The sequence below is a fragment of the Vipera ursinii genome (assembly GCF_947247035.1).
Source record: "Vipera ursinii genome assembly, chromosome: 2".
Lineage (NCBI taxonomy): Eukaryota > Metazoa > Chordata > Lepidosauria > Squamata > Viperidae > Vipera > Vipera ursinii.
The window spans coordinates 133,444,142-133,463,078 of NC_139513.1; the positions used below are offsets into that span (position 1 = coordinate 133,444,142).

Consider the following 18,937-nt stretch of genomic DNA (forward strand, 5'->3'; position numbering starts at 1 on the left):
GTCGTTCTTTATATTATAATGAAAAATATATACTGCGTTACTTGATGTCTTTGGCACTGTCCTGTACCGTACAAGGTATTTGGCATTATTGAAATTTATGCTGAATTCAGCACAAACCAAAGACACTAAAACAGGGGTAGGCAACCTCGGCTCTTTTATGACTCATGGACTTCAACTCCCAGAATTCCTGAGTCAGCATAGCTGACTCTGGAATTCTGGGAGTTGAAGTCTATGAGTCATAAAAGAGCCGAGGTTGCCTACCCCTGCACTAAAACATCTAAAAATCTCAGCTTCCATAAAACAAGAATATATATATATATATTAACTTTAGTAAAAGCAGATACTTGTAGGTGTTTGTGTTTATATATATGAGTGTACGTAAATAAGAACAATTATACAACACTGGAAAGAGTCAAAATGAACAGAAAGACATTTTTTAATTATGTTGTCTTGCCACAAGATAAAAAGTAATATAATAATGGCAAACAGCTTCCCCACCCATCCACGGATTTCTGGATGTTGCATTATTGTTTGTGGAATTTAATTATTTGATGTATACCGTACTTGGAAATCTTGTTTTTAACTCTTCCGATCACATGCCATATAGTAGTCCTAAAATTTTTCCTTCCAAATTGATTTTGCTGAATTTTGAATAGCTGAGCACCATTTTGTCCATTGCTGTTTAGGCCAAATTGTCCTCTCCCAGAAGACTTTCTACTCAAACCTCAGCATAAGAGAGATGTATCTAGGGGAAATATGCATTTTGAACCCATTAACACAAGGCACAGGAATCTGGGCAATTCTAAACAACTGTCCATCTCCAAATTGCCTTTTGCTGTATTGTCACACACACTTGCTCACAGTATACACTAATATTTCTTTTACACACAGGCTTTTGCATCTACTCTTAATCTTCCCCCAGTCATTCTTAGCAAAAATCACTAAAGGGGGAGGGGGAATCCTGAACAAAATTCCCTGTAACATTTTTGTAGCCCTTTATTTTTTTCCCCAGCTAAATTGCTGAAATGGAGTGAGAAATACGGTTTACCCCTTCTGTGATCCATCACCCACCCATTCAGTGAACAGAGGCAAAGCTGGCAAAAATAAAAAAAAGGAAGAACCAAGGAATAAACAAGAAATCAAAGAAATGGTGTGGAGGTCAGGCAAAGTGACATACAGTATAGGTCAGCGCTAACTGAAAGGGTATATGGTGACATGGAAGCTACCTTTATAATACATCGTCTCTCTGTAGTCATGTGGAGTATTATTTATTTATTTATTATTGGGACTTATATGCCGCCCTATCTCCCGAAGGACTCAGGGCGGCTAACAACAGTAACATACAATAAATACAGAAGTTAAAATTAAAATTAAAATTAAAGGCCCCTGTAGAATAAATAAAATTAAAATTAAAATAAATTAAAAATTAGAGTTAAAAATTAAAAACATAATTAAAATCCCTGTCAGTCTAGGTCAGCCAGGTGGAAAAGGAGTGTTTTGAGGCTGCGGCGAAAGGACTGGAGATCTGGGGCCATCCGAAGCTCAGGGGCGAGCTGGTTCCATAGGGCTGGTGCTCCCACAGAGAAGGCTCTCCCCCTGGGGGTCGCTAGCCGACATTGTCTAGCTGACGGTACCCTGAGGAGGCCTTCTCTGTGTGAGCGTACTGTGGGTATCAATTTTTGCTGCAAACGTCAGGAGCTATGCCCAAGTCTTTGATAATGGCCAGCAGGATCTGCCTCTCTGCTCACCTTTCTCAGAATCATTCTTGGTCCTTGCTCCTACAACTGCCTGATTACTGTACCTACCTCACTTTCCAGTGTGCTTCAGTGTCATATGTTTTACGTAATGGGAGTTGGAAGCTTTTTGTGGTTCTTTACTATCTCTGAGTCTGAAAACATTTAAAGCTTGGAGACATTAGAAACATCTCTCTGGAATTTGTCTCACTCCAGCATAGCTTCAGGCAACATTTTGCTAAGTAGACTTGTAGAGGTCTACTTTGCCAGAATAAAAGCAGGAAGCATTAACCTATGTGTGGGACAATACATCATCCTGGAACCTAAGTATCTTACTCTGTTGTGCTGGTAACATAAAAGAATGGTTTCTTTTTGCCTGGGAAGGGGGGTTTTGTTAAAAAATTTTTTTAAAAAAACCCTGTTATTTAAATAATTTAAAGTGGACAAGAGTTTAATACGAAAAACTCAAAGCTCTTTGAAGACATATAAAGTGCACTGAAGATTATAATCATTGTCAAATGCCAACTTTTCTATTATGTTCCTCAATCTTGTCTTGTATCTCAGGAATTTTGCTAATAAACGTACGGTTCCTTCTCTTTTTTTTTTTTACTTCTGCGAATGCAAAGGCTCTCTTGCAAGTTGCCCAAATGAGAAAACTATAGAGGTAATCAAAGTGTGCAAGGGATAGGAAGGGAAGATATTAAATTTAGGCTGTAAGATGAGATATGGACCATACTATAGTTTGAAATCATGGGAAGCCAGTAAATGAAATGAAGACAATCAGTGGCAGTTGGCATTCAGTTGTTCGCTTTTGTTCACTCATTTTTAATACTTCCACATGAAAATTCTAAATCATGTTCTATACATTGTATTTGAGTAACTAAACCCTAAGTAATGATCAGTTTTGAATATTTCTGTTCACAAGATGTCGAAAAAGTGGTTCACAGGCTTAGAAAATCCCTTGATACCTCTGCGAGTGTCTATGTATTATTTGCACATGAAGTCAGGATTTTTACAATAAAGTCCTAATTGTGATGTTTCAGCTGTGATAGTTGTTTGACACGTACAGGCCACCTCTTGATGCTCTTTAGCCATCCAATAATTTACATAGAAAGAGGGGTGCCTGCGTAAAAAGCATTCTTTAACATTCAGTTTAAAGGTTTCTAAGCTGTCTTCTCATATTGCAGGTTACTCGGAAGATGGGGGAGCCCTTCGCGGAGAGATAATACCCGAGCATGAATTTGCTACTGGGCCAGTATGTCTGGATGACGAAAATGAATTTCCACCTGTGAGCATTAGGAATACTTAAAACAGCATTGTGAAATTCATGCTGAGAAGAAAAGCTTAAATCTTTTCTTCTGGGCAATCTGTCTCTTCCTCTCCTGCCTGGTAGCCATCTCTGTGTGTGGGGTGTGTGACTCCCACCGTGGGCTTTTGGAGTGAGGCCTACCAACCTGTTTTCCAAGTACATTTGTAATAGCGAATCCAAATTACACAAGGCTCTGGGCTGCCAGTTAAACGGAGGGCTGAGTTCCATGCCTTTCAAAGTTCAACCACATGTGGCAGCATCAGGTACTTTGAGGCCACATCTGGCATCTTTACAAAATCCTTAACAAAATTATCCTTCCAAGATAATGGTGTCTTCAGGGTTTAGTTCAGATCTGAGAATGCATTTTGGACGCCAGAGCAGCTCTTTGACCCACCTGTTGCTTTCCAAGAGGCTCCAAACAAGCCCGGAAAAGAAGAGAAACTTACAAGGGGCTGCTGTTTCAAAAATTTGAAAGGAAGGCTTGTATTTCCCATTTGATTCCTCTTGCCTTATTCTTCTACATCCCGTGGTTCTTTGGCTGATGGATGCAGCATCAAGGTTGCCCTTTGCCCTACTCTTTCTCCACAGTGGGTGGAGGATGTTTGTAGCAAGATCAGGGGAAAGATGTCACCAGCATCACTTGTGTAGTTGCAGTGGCCGGGGATTTACTGCCATGCCTGGGCTACTGGAGAAGAGGCTATCTATTTCTGAGGGAGGTGGGCAGTTAAGAAATATGAAATATAAACAAGTAAATAAAATGTCAGGGAGCACAAGGGAAAAAAGCGACGGAGCAGCAATCCCAGCAGATGCCTGAATTCTCTGAGCTTTGATGCTGTATCTTCCAAGCTTCTCCCTCTCTGTTGACGCAGGTGCGTTATCCAAAATATAATAATATACCTTTAAAAGGGAGGACTTCGAACTTTTTTCATGGAGACATTTTTCAAATAGGCTATTTATATTGGCTACTATTTTCCTTCTTGTGGATGTTTCCCCCCCCCCCTATCTTGCTGGGCTTCAGTCCAGGCTTTCTTGTTCTTAAGTATTAGCAACCCCTTTCCTAAGATGCGTAACTTTCCTGACAGCAAGGACTGCTCCAGATCGTTTTTTATATGAGATGGAGGTGGCTGAAAAATCCTAAATATACAATGGAATCATGGGGGGGGGGAGGGAGCACGAAGTCTCCCAGGCGATCCCTTCCTGCTCAAGCCATTTTAATTGGAAGTAGCCAGGAAGCCCTGGATACCTCCATACTACAGTTGCTTAGATATCTTGTCTTGCTTCTGCTGTTATTTATTCTCCATTCTTCCCTTTCTGCCACTGCCTTGACCACCTCAATAGTTTGTCAAGGCCCTTAAAGCAGGGCTTTTCAACCAGTGGCACGGGTACCACCTGTGGTACACTGGCACCTAGCTGGTGGTAGGTGACCATCCTAGAAAAGTGATAATGGGGGAGGGGAATGAGCTGATCTGGTGGCAGCACCGCACAAGCCTGAGTGAGAGACGGCTGGAGCTGCAGGGCTGTCAGGGCTCAGTGGAAGTGCCAGGATCAGCGCCAGGCTCTAGCTGGAGCTTGGCGCTGATCCTGGTGCTTCTGAGCCCAGAAGAAGCGCCAGTCAGCTGGAATGTTGAAGCATCTCCAGGGTCTTGTGATTTACATTCAGATGCTTGGCAATTGATTCAAATCTGACAGTCACAGTGTCCCAGGGTCATGTGAAGTGACCAAATCCTGCTGCAAATACTCAGCAGACGGGAGGAATAAAAACCAAACACACACACACCCACCCCCGCTGCCAATCCTCAACAGGCTCACAACAATGAAAACCTCGGAGAGGAGGAAGAGCGCCGCCAGGCAGGTGTCTTGCTCGGCTGTTGCTTGTGGGGCACTTTTTTCAGTGCCATTGTAACTTCGAACAGTCACTATGCGAACTGTTGTAAATCGAAGACTACCTGTACTTCATCACTTTTTTTCTTCTTTTTTGGTCATCAAGTTTTTGACACCTTGCTAGGTGACTGGTGGTACTTGGATGTTGCCATGTCCTAAAAGTGGTACAGTGGGTGAAAAGGTTGAAACGCCCTGCATTAAAGCTGGGAGGGAAAATCGGGATGTGGTATGCCACTCTGTAACTTCTAAAAAGAGTGGCTCTGTCTAGGGCACAGGTCTGCAACCTGCGGCTCTGGAGCCGCATGCAGCTCTTCCAACCATCTCCTGCGGCTCCCAGTCCTCTGCCATGTGCAGTCCAAAAAAAAAGTGGGACTAAAAAAGTTCAATCAATTCAAATATGCAGGGTAGGTGCATATCTCACCTTGGCTCCACTCTTCAGTCAAACCCTGTTCTGCGCATGTGCGTATGTATGCGCATGTGCACACATCTTTTTGCGGCTCCCAGTTTTTCCTTTTGTGAGGGAACCGGTTCCGAGTGGCTCTTCCACTGTTTCAGGTTGCTGATCCCTGGTCTAGGGCATCAGTTGGACCCAAAGACCCAAAGATTTCCTCTTCAGTTGCATACAGGATTGCTATACAGGTAATCCTCGATGTACGGCCACAAGTGAGCCCAAAATTTCCACTGCTAAGCAAGACAGTTAAGTGGGTTTTGCCTCAGTTTATGACCTTCCTTGCCACAGTTTTTAAATGAATCGCTGCAGTTGTTAACTGCAGTTTTTAACTGAATCTGGCTTCCCCATTCACTTTGCTTGTCAGAAAGTCTCAAAAAGTGATCAGATAACCCTAGGACACTTGCAACCATCGTAAATATGAGCCAGTTGCCAAGTGTCTGAATTTTGATCATGTGACCATGGGGATGCGACAATGATCATAAGTGTGCAAAATGGCCATTCACTTTTTTTCAGTGCTGTTGTAACTTTGAATGGTCTCTAAACAAATGGTTGTAAGTTAAGGACTACCTGTAATGGCACAGTCAGACCTGTTTCTTTTCTCACTAGGTATGTACATGGGCACCTATATTTTCCATTAAAGCTACAGCGAGTGGAAAATTATAGCTGGAGACCAAAGGCACTCAATTTGGGTATTTATTGCTAGTTGTACAGGAAAGCCAGAGATAAATATTTCACTCTACTTTTTAGTAGCTAAGCCAGTTTGGAATTCTATTTGCTTTCTTCTTTTTTAATTTTTCTAAAGGTGATCGTGGCCATGACCAGTATTCTGGGGGGGAAAAGTATTATATTTAAAAATGATTTCTTTTTTTCTAGTTTTTATTTCTTACATTAATACACAGGCATACATATTTACTGAGCTTCTAGAGCTGTCCTATCTGGGCTGTAAAATTTTAGGATGACTATTAATTGGCAACAAGCTGATACCGAAGTCCATAATAGCTCTTTGCTGCCATGCAGTGGCCATTCACTCACATTTATCCAATTTTAATTAACATACATAGTATTTAGATTTTTGTTCTTCACTGTATAATCATTGTCTTTGTTGTGCTTGGTGCTAGTGTTGCAGTTTTATATATTATAAAATTATGAAATTTGTACCTTTAAAAAAAACCATCTAGTTGTAATCTAGATTTCTTCAGCCCAGATACAGTAGCTCTAATTAGCAATTGCTTTAATTGTGCTCAGCAATATTCAGGTCATTAAGAAGCTCTTCCATTTGTTTTTAAGCGTGTTTTATTTTACCTTTGGCTGCCATTATAGAAGAGGGTGGATTACAGTTCTTTAGCATTTGTCATGCCTCTCAAATCATAGTAATTTGATTGGTCGACATGCTCTTATTCTTTGCTGTGCTACTTATGAACCATCCTTAATACACTATAAAATTGTGGTAATGAAGTATCTTATTCAGAGAATAAGTAAACTATGAAAATGAAGAAAAAAATGAAAAGAAAGTAGCAAAGGAGGCAAATGTGATTCAAGTCCCCTTTTATTTTCTTTTTCTTTGTCCCCATCTGGGTTTGCCATCTTTGCTCTTTTTTGTTTTATGTTGTTTTTTGTCTGTTTAAAAAAAATACATTTTGTAAACCTCCCAGAGTTGATGGGAGTTGGATAGCATCTAAATTGAATAAATAGAAACATGGGACTTCAATAAACAGCCTCTAAGACAGACATCTCTGTGTTTCTTACCCAAGTAATCCTACCTTTCTTTTTGGAACACTTCAACATCAAAACTTAAAAGGTTTTTAAAGCCCTGCTAGGTTTCTATCAGCAGAGCAGAAGTGATGGAGAAATTATTGCCATTGGTTTCTCTCCCATTAATAGCTTCTCTCCTGAAATCAAGAGGCAGAAATCTTTCAGATCCACTATTCCTTAAGATGGGCCCTTAGATATTCTAGATTGAAGGACTGCAGTCCCTACCCATTTTCAATGCAACTTGTTCTCTTGCCCATACATTCCAGGTACAGTATTTTATAGGAGCCCTACCAGCACACAAGGAAGTATATATATGTTTCTTTTAAAAAAATCTTAAGAACCATATATCAGTCCCCCTCTAGGCATGAAAGCCAACTGGGTGACTTTGGACGAGTTACTCACTCTCAATGCAACTCAACTTACAGGGTGGTGGTTGTTGATGTGGGAGAAAATAGGAGGAGGAAGGAATTTTGTGTATATTTGGTATCTTGAATTTATTGATAAAAACAAAAAGCGGGATGTAAACAGACAAGAGATGCACTGACTGATCCAACTTACTACTATCTGCTGTCACGTGTTTTTGGATATCTAGTGTAATTTCATCTGCCCAAAAGTCCTAGCCTAAAGCAGAGCTAGATGACAAGATATAGCCAATCTGAGTTGATCTCAAAAAGCCAAACAGGGTCAGATGTGTACGGTATTAAGAGGAGAGACCACCAAGAATTCTCTAAATTTCAAACTAAAAATTAAAAAATAATAATCAGGAAATATATTATTGCCAAGAAAACTACATAGATGTGCACAAGGCCAAAGGGAGCTGAATTAGTTTTGCCATACCAGATCTAAGACACTAAGATGGGATAAATAATAATTAACTATTAACCAGATATCCCTAATCCACTAATATACCACATCTCCTTATGTGCCTTGTCTTTTATTGTGTACCAATACAATAAACATGTCATTACAGAAATGATGGCATGTATCATTCTCTACTTGGAATTCTTCTGGATGTGATAAAAGCTGTCATCTCTCTATGGAAAATGGGAACAACTATGGAAACAGATCTTGATCTGCCTTTAAACACGAATGCTTTAGGAGAGCCATCTAGTTTTTGATTGTGAAATAATAATTTACACTCTAGAGTACACGGCATGTTCAGTGCTACACTATGTTGCATAAGAAGGGTAGCAACAGTAGTACCATATTCTCTTGCTGGAGTCTGGTTCAGTTGTGACTTCATAATGCCAGAATGTAAACTTTGGGTTGCTGCTAATAGGATCAAAAGTTGGTGAAGTGAAGCACCACAGTGTGACTAAGATTTTGAAAAACAGAAGCATCAGACACTTTTCAAAGAGCCAAGGCGGTTTGCTGTGTCTTACAAGAACTCTTATTGACAGCTTCTCATGATGGCCTGAGTGACAAACCTACACTATAAATGTTACTTTTAGCCAGTATGCTGAGCTGTTGCCTTTTTTTCTACATGTTTAAATAATTGATTCTTCAAGATGTTCCAGTGTGTTAAGTTTGCAGTCAAAACACATATAGGAACCATTATTTAACCCAGGAATAGATTTTGAGTCTAGATCCCAACACACACTTATTTCTGAGTCAGATCTTTTCTGTCAATTGAGGACAAAGCCCTAAGGGAGGCCCAGAAACCCATCAGCTTTGCCAAAAGTGAAATGATGCCATGACTTTCACCTCCCCGCCGCTTCCCTCTGCATGCATCTCAAGCCTGTTTGCAACACTCCATGCTCAACGCACATGACCAGGGAAAGTAAGGTCGTTCTGTTTTGATTTTGGTAGATAATCTTGTGCCGTGGAAGCCGGGCGAACAAAATGAAGCGATCATGAGGAGAGGCAAGCAACACAACACAGAGCGGCGGATGGGAGGTAGTTTGGAAAAACAAGGGGGAATGTAGAAGAACCCACAAATGTGGGGCAAACCAGAGACGCTCCAGTACTTTTCACACAGTATGTTTCACTTTTGCTAATTGATGTATTCTGCCCCTCTTTTGTGTATTTTCTTAAAATGCTCTATGGTTGGTATCAATGTACTGTATATGCACATTATTCTCTTCTCAAGAACCACAGTATAAATGCATCTGATTGAAGCTGAATTTTATACTCCAGCTAGCCCTTTTCTTATTTATGCCATGTATAAATGTACCTATAAAAGAACCTACTGATTTATGTCGCTGTACAGTATATGCATGAGAATTTACCCATGCAGAATATTTTTGCAATTATCTACTTGTATAAAAGGAAATCTCCCAACTTCCAGAGTTGGAGGAATGCTGAAATATTTGTCCATAAAATCATGAGGTTAACAGGAGCTGTGTCTCCACTCATGTTCATTCTTCTTGTGTAACTTGGGAAATAAATGCATGCATAACCCCCATCATACACTTCCCTTTCAGGAAGCAAAGTACAGCAAAGGAGTAAGAAAAGCCTTGATGTCGCTCAAGTTGTATGGATACATTGCTGCACATATAAATTCATGGAAACGTTTTTTACTTTTACAACACAGTGGCCGCCTATTTCCCTTGCCTCAATTATTCTTTTCAGGGAAAAATCACAGATCAAGTTTGGAAATCAACAGCAAGAAATATTTTTTTAAAAAAAATAATCAAAATATATTATGAGCCTGAATGACTATGAAAAGAAACTGTTACATGTAATATTGGCAAATGGTTGATCAAAAAATTAACCATGTTCTATTACTACAAAAAATCACAGCTGTCTTAATTGTTCAAATTTAACATTGTCTAACTTTAGATGCCATTTGCTGCCCAGGATTGACTTCAAGTCAATGCCAAACTTTTTCTGAGTTACTTGGATTATAATCTGACTTTATGAAATGCACATGGTTCTGCTAAAAATTACCAATCTTAACTATACTTCTTTCCTGCCTTTCTGTTACAATTTGTGCAATTGTTTTATGCCCTGACACCCCACTCCTGCTTTTCTGTGATGTACAAAGGGGACAAGGAGACATAACATTGTGATGTTGAGTTCCAGCTGAGCTGGACTTAAATCAAGGGGTATCAAATAGTCCAAACATTTTAGTCCCATATTTCAATTATGAGTCAAGCTAAATTCTGTACAAAGATATGACATAAATTATTATATAAAATCCAAACCTAGAATGTTGTAATTTTTGTAGCAGCTTTGTCCATTTGATTTCTAGTTCTGGGAGGACAGATGTTTGTTAACTTGGAAGTTGTTTAACATTTTTCCAAAGATAAGTTAGAATAAGCAAATTCACATCTGCAGGCCAAGTGTTGGGGGTTGCAGCAGGGGATCACATCTGCATCATGAGAATAATCTGCTATAGAGACATTGTCTGAAGCAATATCCTGAAGAATATCCATAAAGGCCTTATTTACTAATGGCAAAACAGAATGATACTCAGCACTGTGAATGTCCATTGGCTCTTGCTCTTGAATATCACGCTGCAAGTTAAAAATGAGAGGTGGCTGGTGATGTACTTCTTGACCAATGCTTCCATCACATGCTTTGGCACCACCTGAAAAGAGACAAATCATCCAAGTTCTTTTAACTGCCATCTTTTGAAAGTGTTATCTTTGTGGCAGCCACTCTACATTATGAGAAATAATAATCTGGATGTACTACTGTAGTAGTGCGTTTTAAAGTAAAAAAAAAAGGTAAAGGTTCTCCTGCACATGCGTGCTAGTCATTTCCAAAACTAGGGGCTGGTGCTCATCTCCGTTTCAAAGCCGAAGAGCCAGCGCTTGTCCGAGGATGTCTCTGTGGTCATGTGGCCGGCATGTCTAGACGCCAAAGGCACATGGAACACTTTTACCTTCCCATCGTAGTGGTCCCTATTTTTCTACTTGCATTTTTACGTGCTTTCGAACTGCTAGGTTGGCAGAAGCTGGGATTTTAAGCATTTTAAAGTACTTTGAGTTAAATTGCCAACTGTACGAGTTCCTAAACTGGAGGGTATGAACAAATTCTAAGAAGGGGTAGGAGATTTTTAGAAAGAAATAGCATAAAAATATCTTTCAAATCTATACAATGAATTGGAATTATTTTCTAATTTCTACTATTTGGCATATTTAGTAGAGAGCCCAGGGTTTGTTTTAGAAAGTTGATTTTCAGTTTTTCTAACATGTTTATTAATATTTGGGACTGATCGAGACTGATTTTATCAGATGACACATAATGGGATATAAAATATAAAGCATAACATGCATTTCTAATAGTAGTAGTAAACAGCAATACTGAGGTACATTCACTTGCATATATTAACAAAGTGTAGCTGCAATTAGTAAAAAGAAGTACACTGAAGATTTTAGTACAGCCTGTCCTCAAGATATGACCATAACGGAGCCTGACCATTACAGCCGCATATTGTGGCAGTCGTTACATAAAACATGTCACTTAATGACCCTTCTCATCCCTACTCTCCCCAGTGAAATGTAAAACAAACTAGCAGAATTCAACTACTATTTCCCAGACAACTTTTCTAGCAATCCTAGTCATAAATTTTAATCCATTCTCTGCCAGATGTTTTGCAAGAACAAGCACTCAGCATAAAACGTGATTCAAATACAAAAACATTTCAGAAATTCAATCTTGGAGGAATTTTGGATAATTTAACAATGGTTTTGCATCCGAACAATTGGAATGTTACCAAGCCACTTTTGCTACTTTGGCTCAACATCAAAAAGTGAAATGTGTGTGTCCTGTATTTCATTCCACTAGTCACAGAACTGGCAGTTCAGGACAGCATAATCATAGATACTTTGCCTACTCCATCTACATAACCCATTAGTAGAATAACGTTCCTCAATGCCCACACAACTTTTTCAGCATGTGATGATACTGATGATGGATTTCTTGGCGAACTATTCTAATAGCTAATGTAAGATTTCTACAGAAGAGCAAGCCTAGGATCCACGGAGGTACTTTGCAGTTCCACTAATCTTCAAGTATGCGACACCTGTTTTTCCACTCCAGTTAGAGATGTTATTATCATAATATCTTTCATGATTGTTTGTACAAGTCAGAGTTTGCATATTTTCCCACAATAATTTACCAAATAGATGACTGCATATGTGAAAAGTTAGCCCCAAAGCCATATCCCAACTGCACTCAAAGTCATTCTATGTAGGACTTCCAGGTGGCACTTCAGTGGCGTGGACGGTCAAAATCGACCGCCAGCTCTCTGACTCCGTTAAAGCCACGGAGCAGCCGACAATCAGCTGTTCCGCAGCTGAAAACCCTTCCCTTCGGGCGAAGAGGGGGAGATTCCAGGTAGGGGTAGAGCTCCCCTAGAGCCCCAGAATGTTTATTCTGAGGCTTGGAGGGTGAGACCTCCCCCGAAGCCTGGAAACACTCCGGATCGGAGGATTTCTCTGCTTCAAAGCAGAGCAAGATGCTGAATCCACTCCTGCTGGACTTGACTTGATTTGATTGTTATCTTGAGGAATTAACGCAGGCAGAGCGGATGCGGGAGCAGTATAAACAGCAAGTATAAGACCTTAACTGTGGAATCTCAACTTTCTTTCTGTCGTTTTAAAAAGAAAGGGAAGATGGCGCCTGAATGATTCTTTGTAACAGAGAATCGAAAGTGCTTTGAAAGTGAAAGTTGCTGTTTGGATATTGAAAACTGTAAAGACTATAACAAAAATTATAAGAACCTAAAAGAATTTTAAGAACAGCAAGACTATAAACATTTTGACTTGATTAATCTTTTTGAATACAGAGAATAAAATTGATATAAGATGTCATTAAAATCATCAAAACCTGGGGCCCCCAGAAATGCAGGGACTTCGCCAGCACAACAATCAAACTTACAGGCTTTAATGCCCCCCCCACAAACTTTGACATTAAAAGACCTGCAGGAGGCTTTGAAATCTCAAACTAAAGAAATAAATGATAAGATGGAGAAAATAGAAAATAAGATGGAAAAAATAGATGAAAAAATGAATGCTAAATTTGAGTTAATGTCAGAAGAGATTGGAGAAATTAAAGAAACTATGCAGATTAAAAATAAAGAAATAAGGGAAGATATTCTATTGGTGTTTCAGGGACTGGCACAACATATTCAAAACATGGATGATCGTATGGAAGAATTAACTCAAGGCAATACTGCTTTGGAAGATAAGATAACTGAGGCTCAAAATAAAATGGAAAAGATGGAAGATGAAACAGTAATGCTACAATATAGAGAAATGGAATTTGCTTTAAGAATTAGAGGACTGAAGGAGAACAAACAGGAAAACCTGAGAGAGATACTGGCAAAGGCCTTTGCTCCAATAATGGGTTGGCAAGTTGAGGATTTCATATGGGAAATTGAAAAAGGTTTTAGAGTCAACTCCTGGATTGCGAAGCAGAGGAATTTACCAAGAGGTGTGGTGATTTATTTTTCGAAGAGGGTGATTCGAAATGAAATTATTCAAGCTTTTTATAATAAAAGGTTCCGAGTGGAAAATCAAGAGGTTTTGATATTGAAAGAAATTCCTCCAAAAATTTTAAGAAAAAGGAAAGAGTTTGCTTTTCTGGTAAATGAATTGAAAAAAAGGCAGCATCAGTTCAGATGGGATATACCAGCTGGAATAGTGGTCAACTTCTTAGGTACTAGATATCATCTTAATACAATAGGGAAAGCAAAAGAATTTTATGTTAATGTGCTGAAAGGAGATTTGCCACTATTTCCTGAAAAAAAAGAAGCGAAGGAGAGAAAAAACAGGCTCAAATGGAAGAGAAACAGATTTATGCGGAAGGTTCGAATTTGTTGGTTGAAGAACTACAATTAGTTGTGGATATGGACCAGCCTTTGAAATCAAGAGGAACCTAGAGGCCAAAGAGTGATGTGAGCAGCAGCCAGACGAAAAGCGCAAGAACAGCAAGATCAAATTAAAACTCAAGAAGTTACTAAAACGGAAGCAGTGGGAGGGGCAAGACCAAAGCAACAGGTTCATATGAGGCAGCTTAAAGAAAGCTTCTAGTTGCGAAAGATGGCGACCAAGTTTCTAACTTGGAATGTTAATGGTTTAAATTCACCACAAAAGAAGAAAAAAATATTTCATTATTTGAAACAATATAAAAATGATGTTATTTGTTTGCAAGAGAGACATATTAGAGTAGTAGACCAAAAGTATTTGACAAACTCTAGATTGGGAATACATTTTGTTGCGTCTGCCCTGGATAAGAAGAATGGAGAAGTTATATACTTAAAGAAAGATTTAACTGCTAAATTAATTGAGGCAGATGCAAAAGGACGATATATTGCAATTGAACTTATAATAGAAGGAAAGATAATACTTTTGGTTGGAAGTAGGTCTTCTAATGGAATATCAAACTGTGCGAAACTGTCTAGATCTTTTTTTGAGCTTATGGATGACCTGGAATTGAGACACATTTGGGGAGAGCGAAATATGGAAGAGAGGGATTTTACATTTTTTTCAGATAGGCACCAATCTTTTTCAAGGATTGATTTTATACTAATTACCAATGATTTTTTTCTAGGGTGAAGAAAATTAAGATATGCCCAAGAACATTAACAGATCATAGTCCAGTGTGGATGGAACTGGTTCAAGAGAAAAGGGATAGATCTTGGAGATTAAATGAAAATTTGTTTAGATATGAGGAAATTGTGAATGAATGTAGAAAACAAATGAGAGAATTTTTTGTAATGAATATGCATAAGTGCACCTCGATTGAAATGGTTTGGGATTCAAGTAAAGCTTATATGAGAGGAGTCCTAATACATTTGAATAATAAGTATAGATATAAAAAGGAACAAAAGTGAAAGGAGTTAGAAGAGGAAATAAAGATGAAGGAGAGGTTACTTATCTTGAACCCAGCTGATAAGAAAATGAAAGAAACAATTAACTTATTGAAAGGGCAGTTTAATATGTTGATGGCAGACCAGGTGGCAACCAACATACGATCCAGTAAACATAATACTTTTTATAATGCTAATAAGCCAGGTAGATGGTTAGCTTACTTGTTAAGGAAAAAAGAAAAGTCTTGGACGATAGAGAAAATAGAATATAAAGATAAAAAGGTTTATCAACAAGATATTATCAGAAAGGTTTTTTTTCAGAATTTTATTCTAAATTATATGCAAGTGATACAATTCAAAGTATAGATATAGATAAATATTTACAAGAGGTGAATATTCCTAAGGTTACTCAAGAGCAGCGGGATGGAATGAATCAGTTAATAACTTCTGAAGAGATTGTTTTAGCAATTAAACAGTTGAAATTGGGTAAATCACCAGGGACAGATGGATTGACAGATAGTTATTATAAAAATTTGCAGTCAGAAATGGTGGAGCCTTTGAAGGATTTATTTAGAACAATTCAACTTGGGGGAGTAGTGCCCCCATCATGGAGAACAGCTTTCATAACATTGATTCCAAAGGAGGATCAAGATCTTAGTCAACCAAAGAATTATAGACCAATATCTCTTTTAAACACTAATTATAAGATATCTGCTAAAGTATTGGCAAATAGAATAATGAATATAATGCAACAAGTGATACATAATGATCAGTCGGGGTTTATAACTGGTAGACAAATGAAGTATAATGTAAGACAAATTGTTAACTTATTGGAATATTTGGAAAGAAACAACCAAGTCTCTGCTGCATTGATATTTTTAGATGCAGAGAAGGCTTTTGATCAATTGAATTGGCAATTTTTATTGAAAGTAATAGAAAAGATGGAATTTGGGGATTATTTTTTACAGGCTATTAAAGCAATATAACAAAAACAAACGGCACAAATAATTGTTAATGGTAATTTAACAGAAATTTGTAAAATTGAAAAAGGAACAAGGCAGGGATGCCCTTTATCACCATTGTTGTTTGTTTTAACACTGGAAATATTATTGATTAAAATACGTGAATGAAATAATATAAAGGGAATTAAAATTAGGCATCAAGATTATAGATTGAGAGCGATTGCAGATGACTTGGTTGTTACTTTAAGTCAACCTACTCAATCGGTTTTAGAATTACTGGATGTGATAATACAATATGGACAAGTTTCTGGATTTAAAGTTAATAAGCAAAAAACTAAAATATTAACAAAAATATGACTATAAGACAAAGAGAAGCGTTAGAAAAATCAACAGGATTTGAAATAGTAAAAAGGTTAAATACTTGGGGGTATATATCACAGCATCGAATGTGAAATTATATAAAAACAATTATGAATTGTTATGGCAAAAAGTACAAAAGGAGATTGATAGTTGGAAAAAATTACAATTGTCTTGGTTGGGGAGAATAGCAGCCGTGAAGATGAATGTCTTACCAAAATTTTTATTTTTGTTCCAAATGATACCAATACTTAAGACACAAATTTAAATGAGTGGCAAAAAGGTATTAATAAATTTATCTGGGCAGGGAAAAGACCGAGAGTAAAGCTTAAAATAATGCAAGATGCATGTGAGAGAGGGGGTTTGAAGATGCCCTATTTATTTATTTATTTATTTATTTATTTATTTATTTAATTGAATTTCTATACCGCCCTTCTCCCGAAGGACTCAGATTATAATATAATTTGTGATTATATTATGATGCAGTTGTGTTATCAACAATTAGTGATTGGTTCAATTTAATGGATGAAAGAATATTGAATATTGAGGGGTATGATTTATTGTATGGATGGCATGCGTATTTATTTTATGACAAAAAGGTGGATAATATTTTTAAGACTCATATCTTAAGGAACGCTTTGCTCCGAGTTTGGAAAAAGTACCAATATATATTAAATAATAAAATACCTATATGGGCAATACCTAGACATGCAATAGGAAATATAAATGTGAAGCAGAAACAAGATGTGATTACCTATCAAGAACTTAGGATGGAAGGGAATATTTTGAAACTGAAACCTTTAAATGTTTTAAAGGAAGAAAAGATAGTACAGACTTGGTTTCAGTTTATACAATTACAAGCTAGATGGATAGAAGATCAGAAAATTGGTATAGTAAAAGCTGATGAAAATTTGATAAAGCAAATTAGAGATCAAAGTCAATCGCATATAAAAAAGGTTATATAATGCTCTTATAGAGATTGATTCAGAATCGGAGTTACGGTAGTTAAAGATTGTATGATAAAATGGGCTCAGAATATTCAAGAGCCCATAATGATGGATACTTGGGAAAAAATTTGGGTTAGAAATGTAAAATTTATGCAAGCACAAAACCTAAGAGAATTTTTACAAGATGTTTTATAGATGGCATTTAGATCCTAAAAGGTTAGCATGTACGTATCCAAATCAACCACCTAAGTGTTGGAGATGTGGTAGTGAAGAGGCAACTTATTATCGTATATGGTGGACATGTAAAAATGTTAAAGCCTTTTGGATAAAAATATGGTGGATTTTTCAGAAAGTTTTAAAGAAAAAAATAAGATTTACTCCGCAGCTATTCTTATTGGGGATTATTTCGGATTGTACTGTTATAGAAACTAAATTAATGTTACACTTAATAACGGCAGCCAGAGTTTTGGTGGCGCAACATTGGAAGAAAGAAGATTTACCTACAATAGAACAATGGATACTTAAAGTAATGGACGTAGCTGAAATGGCAAAAGTTTCAGCATATTTGAAAGAACAGTCACAAGAAAAATATATTTTGGAATGGAAAAGATGGATTTATTTATTTATTTATTAAATTTATATACTGCCCTTCTCCCGAGGGACTCAGGGCGGTATACAGGGCAATTAAAATATAACATACAAAAGTTAAAAATAAATTAAATTAAATTTAACCCCAAACAAAATAAATTAAATTATGAATTTAAAACCCCAATCCCTCAGTCCAGGCCGGCAAGCTCGAATAACCAGGTTTTCAGGTCACGGCGAAAAGAGCGAAGGTCGGGAGCCATCCAGAGCTCCACAGGCAGCTGATTCCAGAGGGCAGGCGCACCCACAGAGAATGCCCTCCCCCTGGGGGCCGATGGCCGGCACTCCCTGACCGACGGCACCCTGAGGAGACCCTCTCTGTGGGAGCACACGGGGTGATGGGAAGTTGACGCCGGCAGCAGGTGCTCCCGTAAATAATCCGGACCCATGCCATTTAGGGCTTTATAGGTCATCACCAGCACCTTGAATCTCACCCGGAAGACAACTGGGAGCCAATGCAGCTCACAGAGAAGAGGTGTTACATGGGAATATCGGGAGACCCCCATCACAACTCGCGCGGCCGCATTCTGCACCAGCTGAAGCCTCCGAATGGTCCTCAAGGGCAGCCCCATGTAGAGAGCATTGCAGTAGTCTATTCGAGAGGTCACAAGCGCATGAGTGACTGTACATAGGGCATCTCGGTCCAGATAGGGCCGCAACTGGTGCACCAGGCGAACCTGGGCAAAAGCCCCCCTGGCCACAGCTCCTATGTGATCTTCCAAACTCAACTGTGAGTCAAGGAGGACGCCCAAGTTGCGAGCCCTATCTACGGGGGGGTAACACCTCACCCCCCATAGTTAAAGATGGAATAGGCTGGATTACCCGAGATGCCGATATGTACAACCACTCGGTCTTGTCAGGATTAAGTCGAAGCCTGTTCCTCCCCATCCAGACCCGAACCGCCTCCAGGCAACGGGACATCATGTTGAGGGCATCACTGGGTTGGTTTGGGGTGGAGATGAAAAGCTGGGTATCATCAGCATACTGATTGATTATATTCAGAACAAATATGGGACTAAAAAGTTTCAAATAGCATATGAATAATTTTTACAATTATAGAAATATTATAATTACTTTACTTTTGTTATAAGGGAGTTAAAGGGTGGAAGGTTTGTTAACGTTGTAATAGATATTTAGC

General features: G+C 38.4%; 2 protein-coding genes across 14 annotated transcripts in view; one reads left to right on the forward strand and one right to left on the reverse strand.

Annotated features, from left to right (window-relative positions):
• The window catches only part of WIPI1 (WD repeat domain, phosphoinositide interacting 1), a 44,232-nt gene extending 34,500 nt beyond the window's left edge, over positions 1–9,732 (forward strand). The window contains exons 12-14 of one of the 8 annotated variants that reach the window (XR_014491287.1): positions 2,921–3,021; positions 8,936–9,103; positions 9,550–9,732. Coding sequence is in view for 4 of the 8 variants with exons in the window: in XM_083353181.1 (XP_083209307.1) it covers positions 2,921–3,021; positions 5,981–6,037 (158 nt within the window). In the remaining 4 variants the exon portion in view is untranslated. Of the gene's footprint in view, positions 1–1,012; positions 3,022–5,980; positions 6,064–8,096 lie in introns of all 8 variants that reach the window. The other 7 variants (XR_014491288.1, XR_014491290.1, XM_083353181.1 and 4 more) reach the window with 7 other exon arrangements.
• Positions 5,140–18,937, reverse strand: part of ARSG (arylsulfatase G) — a 164,086-nt gene continuing 150,288 nt past the window's right edge. For 5 of the 6 annotated variants that reach the window (XM_083353177.1, XM_083353176.1, XM_083353172.1 and 2 more), the window contains 2 exons: positions 10,273–10,658; positions 5,140–7,263 (listed from right to left, as the gene is read on the reverse strand). In XM_083353177.1, the coding sequence (XP_083209303.1) occupies positions 10,357–10,658 (302 nt within the window). In that variant the 3' untranslated portion in view covers positions 5,140–7,263; positions 10,273–10,356. Of the gene's footprint in view, positions 7,264–9,823; positions 10,659–18,937 lie in introns of those variants that run through there. The other variant, XM_083353173.1, reaches the window with a different exon arrangement.